The sequence below is a fragment of the Nannospalax galili genome, unplaced genomic scaffold (genome assembly GCF_000622305.1).
Source record: "Nannospalax galili isolate Female #2095 unplaced genomic scaffold, S.galili_v1.0 scaffold1124, whole genome shotgun sequence".
NCBI lineage: Eukaryota > Metazoa > Chordata > Mammalia > Rodentia > Spalacidae > Nannospalax > Nannospalax galili.
In genome coordinates, this window is record NW_008351693.1 from 1,285,701 (window position 1) to 1,290,833 (window position 5,133).

A 5,133-nucleotide genomic window follows, 5' to 3' on the forward strand; every position below is an offset into this window, starting at 1 on the left:
GTTGTTTCTAATTGGCTTACTGAGTGTTTCACTTCCTTCTTCATTTCAGCCAGAGTATTCTTCAATGTTTCTAACTCTTTTCTGAATTCATTCAGAAATTTATCCCTATCTTCCTTAAGTTCTTTGATTTCTTTGTGTGTCCTTTAAATTCGCTGAATTCTTTTATCGTGTTTATAATTGTTCTTTTGCGTTCCATGTCCTGCATTGTCTCTAGGGGGTTTTCATTGTATTGGTAGTTGGTGTGGATATGTTATTTTGGTTTTTCATGTTATTATTTTTTCTTTGTGATTCTTGTGTGAAACTCAGGCCTTCAAGTTTAGGTCTGCTTCTTTTTGTAAACTTTAAGTGTCTTTGGGTTTACTTTTGGGGCTTGAAACCTGGTTCCTCTAAGCTTCAGATTCTCTCTTTTGATTTTATATTGGAGTGGCCAGATTGCTTTTATCTTCAGGAGTTCCCACAGAGGCCCAAGTCAGATGAAGATGAGGATCAGATGCTCTCAGGCTTTCTCCCCAAGGTCTGGATCCCTCCAGGAAAGATTTTGGCTTCAGGAATTTGGGGTTGGACTGGCCTGGGCCCAGGGCCTAGGAAAGATGCTAGTCTAGGGAATATGGTGGCTGTGCCACCCAGATATGCAAAGGGAGATGGGGGCGGGAAGCAGCACCCAGGGCTCCTGGGGACTGCAGGGAGGAACTGGGTTGGTCTGGATGCAAAGGATCAGGAAGAGGAAAGGTCAGCCCTGGTATCCAAGAAGGAGGCTGGAGGGTTGTGTGGCCCAGGGAAGCAGGGGGAGGTGAGGGAGGGGCCAGGCCCGGAAGCAGTCCTCCTGGAGACCGGAGAAGGAACTGGGTTGGTCTGGATGCAAAGGATCAGGAAGCAGTGGTGGTTCCCTGGTGTCTGGGGCACCAAGACAAGGAATGGGAGAGAACCCAGGCTAGGAGGAGAGATGATCAGGGGAGATGGGAGGGTGAATGAGGCTGGGGGGTCAAGGATGTAGGGTCCGATTGACTTCCCCCAGAGAGAGATCTGCGGGTTGTGCAGGCGCAGGGAAGCAGAGGGAGGTGAGGTGTCTTAGACTTTTTTAAACCCAGGTAGTTTTGATGTTCTAAATAATTTGTTAAGAAGATCTTCTTTGACATTAACTTTCTCTTTTTTCATAGCATCAACCAGATCCTGCCATCGGAGTCCATCTTATGGATAGGTATACATTTTATGTCTTGGAATTTTTGGAAGAAATTAATCCAGCTAGCCAAACCAATATGAATGACCTTGTAAGTACTGTGTTGGTTTGACTACAGCCCGTTTGTATGCTAATCTTCATGTGGTGTGCGAACTCCCTGGACTCCCGTGGTGCTGTTTTTTTGTGTTGTACTGTGGCCTTTCAAACTGTTTTGAATCCAACTTTAGATTAGTATCTCCTTTTAAAAGTTTTAAGATTTATTTAATAAATAAATTAATAAAGAAATTACAGTTAATTTATTTGTATGTGTGCATGCGGAGGTCAGGTGACGAATTGTGGGAATTCGTTGATTCTCTCCTTCCCCCGTGTTAATCCTGGGGATTCATCTTGGTCGTCAGGCTTGGCTTGAGGTGCTGAGCTGTCTTGGCCCTGTGGTATCTTCTTTAGCACACAGGGTCGAACGCTTTGGCCCAGTCCGGTTGCTATTCCTGAGGCACTTTTCTCTTTTATTTCATTTGCTCATTCTTTTTTACCTACTAAATAGTTTTTAAAAGTATCTGTTCACTTTTTGGAGTTTACTTAACTCTTTAGGGGTCACATAAGATGGTAGCTCTTCCAGGAAGTCTCCCTGAACTCTTCCTTGGAATTGATTTTACCTTTTCAGAGCATCCATAGAACTTTATTTCTCTTTTGTTGGTCTTATGAATTAAGTGGAAGTCTTTGTCACTTAATGTGAAGCTCCTGGAAGAGAGGGACGTCACCTTACATATCTTTATGTGCCCTATAGTTTTCTTTAGACATAAGTTGTTGAGTTTGATTAAAATTTTCTTGGCTTTTTTTGTGCTGATTGCATCATTTTAATTAAAGCAACTGAATTGCTATTGAGTGTCACATAATGAGAAGCTGGGAACAATCGTTGTGTGAGGACTTCTGGTCTTTTCTCTTGTTCATACCTTGGTCATTCATTCAGAACCCCCCTCCTTTTCCTCCCCCTCTTCTCCCTCCCTCAGCAGTAATCAGTTGCTAATAGTTCCTAGGCTAGGTTGGGGCCTGCTGCCCATTCCCCTTGTTGTATGCTGGGTTTTTGTTTGATTGAGTCAGCATGGGGACTGTGCATGCTGTCACCATTGCCACAAGTTCACATGAGCAAACTTTCAGTGGACTGAAAGCCTTTGTTTCCCCATGTTTATGCACCACCCCTGGCTCTTACAATCTCTCTGTCCCCTCTTCCACACTAGTCCCTGAACCATGGGTGGGTGAGGTTTAGTATAGGAGCCCTATCCAGGGACACTCTCTGCAGTTTCTTAGTCTCTAAAACTTGGCCGGTTGTGGCCTACTGTGTGCATCGCACTCTGTTGCATGAGGAAACTTGGCTGGTGAGAGTTGACGGATATGTTAGTAGTGTCTCTACTCCCTGTTCTGCTGTGTTCCATGAGCCTTAGGTGTAGAGGTTCCACTATAGATGTGTCATTTAGGGCTGAGCATCTCTCAGATATATATGCTCTGTGTGTGACCAGTTGTGGAACTTTGTAATAGCCTCCATCTGTTGCAAAAAGAAGCTTCTTTTATGAATGGTGTACAGTATACTTGTCTGAAAATATAAGGATCTATATTTAGCATACAGTAAGAAATTTCATATTTCTGGACATATGACAGAGATTGGGTTTTCTCTAGGATCTGTGACCTCTCCAGCCTTGTGTATTTGGCTGTATTTACAGTACCACCCACGAGTTCCCTCCCACTGAGAGGGCTTTAAGTCCAATTAGATAGCTGTTGATTACCCCCTAGATAACAGTGCCACTACTGCACCAGTAGAGATAGTTTCCTGTGTCAATCATTGTGGTTATTGGACTTTAGAGCTGGGTTGGACTGTTGATTGATGTTCTCCCTTAGCAGCTTGCATAGTATCCTCTAGAACTGAGAGACCTAGTCTTCAGGGAGAAGGCTTCCAGGTCAGTTCGAGCTCCTTTACTCCAAGTCCTATGCTTGAGGTATGTCTTGTCTTCAGCAATAGGACCTTACCCTTCAAGTTCTGGGAGGTAATCACAGGCTGTGGCAATAGCTTAACTAACTCGAAGGGAGGTTTCTTCTGTCTGACACTGTGTTCCTTGTTATAGAGCCTTCAGGTATACTCATGCACTCATGTTCAGATGGTGTATGTGTATTTTTCAGGGGGGTTTTGAGTTAATACATTTACCTCTGGATTTTTACACCACCTAAGCTTTATTTCTCTCTCCTTTCTCTCTCCCTGTCTAACATCCTTCCTCCCTTCCCAGTTTAAGTGCCCCCCTTTCCCCATTTTCTTCTTGATAATACCCTTAGCCCAGTTAACCAAAAGAAAGGAAGCAAATTCAAATTAACAAAAACAGATGAAAGGGGAAATATTACAACAGACACCAAAAATATCCAGAACATTATAAGGGAATACTTTAAAAATCTATACTCTGTTAAATTTGAAAATCTAAAGGAAATGGATGAATTTCTAAATTCATGGAAACCATCAAAGGGAAACCAAGAAGAGATCAACAGCTTAAACAGACCCATAACAAATTAGGAAATTGAAACAGTAATGCAAAGCCTCCTGATTAAAAAAATCCCAGGTACAGATGGATTCATAGCAGAATTCTCCCAGACAATCAAAGAAAATCTATAACTAATGCTTCTTAAATTATTCGAAAAGATAGAAATAGAGGGAGGGTTCCCAAACTCCTTCTGTGAAGCCAGCACCACTCTAATAACAAGACCAGGTCAAGACACAACAAAAAAATAAAACTAGAGGCCCATATCTTTAGTGAACATAGACACAAAAATTCTCAACAAAATACTCGCAAACTGCCTACAGATACAGGTCAAAAAGATCATTCATCATGATCAAGTTGGCTTTATTCCGGAGTTACAGCGATGGTTCAATATATATAAGCCAATACATGTAATAAATCTTATAAATGGTCTTAAAGACAAAAACCACATGGTCATCTCAGTAGATGAAAAGGCCTTTGACAAAATCCACCATGGATTCATATTTTTCTTGGAAGAGTAAGTTTTCAGGTTTGGAGAAAGAGCAGCATAGCCCCGTAGGGCAGCAGTCTGGAGTTGGGATGCTGTAGGTGATACTTGCATTTGATAAACCTATAGCCTGGAGAAAGTATGGAGTTCTGTAAATGGATTGTTGACAATTAACCTGAGTAATGGGACACCTGTGGGTCATGCCTAGCTGGTGAGTGTGAGGATGGATTGAATAAACCCTCCAGATTTGCATATGAGGATGTGTCTGTCTGTGACAGTTTATTGATGTGGAAAATGAAAGATAAGACTAACAGGAAATACTTGGTATCGGTGTGAGTGGGGAAGCCCTGGGGTGCCCTGGGGTACCTTAGGTTCATTTTCATCATGGGTAAACTAGGTTAATTGGTCTGTAAGGTGGTATATAGTTGCACAGTAATAGCAAGGATGCAGTGAATGGCCTTGCTTTCCTTTCCTTTAATCCTTACATCTTGGGCTACCATGGCATATTTTACTTGCCTGTCACATTTGAGTCAAACCCTACTGTGAAGGATATGGATATAGAAACAACAATGCTGAGTGTGAGTTTAGCACTTGGGAGGCAGAGGTAGGCGGATCTCCGTGAGTTCAAGGCCAGCCTGGTCTACATAGTGAGTTCGAGGACAGCTGGGGCTTCAGGGAGACCTTGTCTCAAAAAAGACAAAAAAAAAAAAAAAATGCCCTTGTAAAAGGGTTATAAAGAGCACCTGCACTCTGTTTTTCTCCTAGCCAGCTTCTTTATGTCATTTCTGATGTTTGTGTGGTTTCTTTAGAGTGTCAAATACTGCAATAGGAATGGCACTTTATCCTTTAAAGCTAGCACCTTGTCCTTAGGTTGGCAGACTTTTAAAGATGTCCTGCCATCTATTTTACTGTTTCACTTGATATAATAAAAGTTGTTTGTGTATGTTTGT

General features: G+C 42.2%; 1 protein-coding gene across 5 annotated transcripts in view; it reads left to right on the forward strand.

The window, feature by feature from the left end:
• Pigk (phosphatidylinositol glycan anchor biosynthesis class K) overlaps positions 1-5,133 on the forward strand; it is a 132,625-nt gene that overhangs the window by 39,404 nt on the left and 88,088 nt on the right. For 4 of the 5 annotated variants that reach the window (XM_008848653.3, XM_008848654.3, XM_029553825.1 and 1 more), the window contains exon 8: positions 1,158-1,268. The exons of the other annotated variant lie outside the window; for it this stretch is intronic. In XM_008848653.3, coding sequence (XP_008846875.1) covers positions 1,158-1,268 — 111 coding nt within the window. The remainder of the gene's footprint in view (positions 1-1,157; positions 1,269-5,133) is intronic. 5 annotated transcript variants of the gene reach the window in all.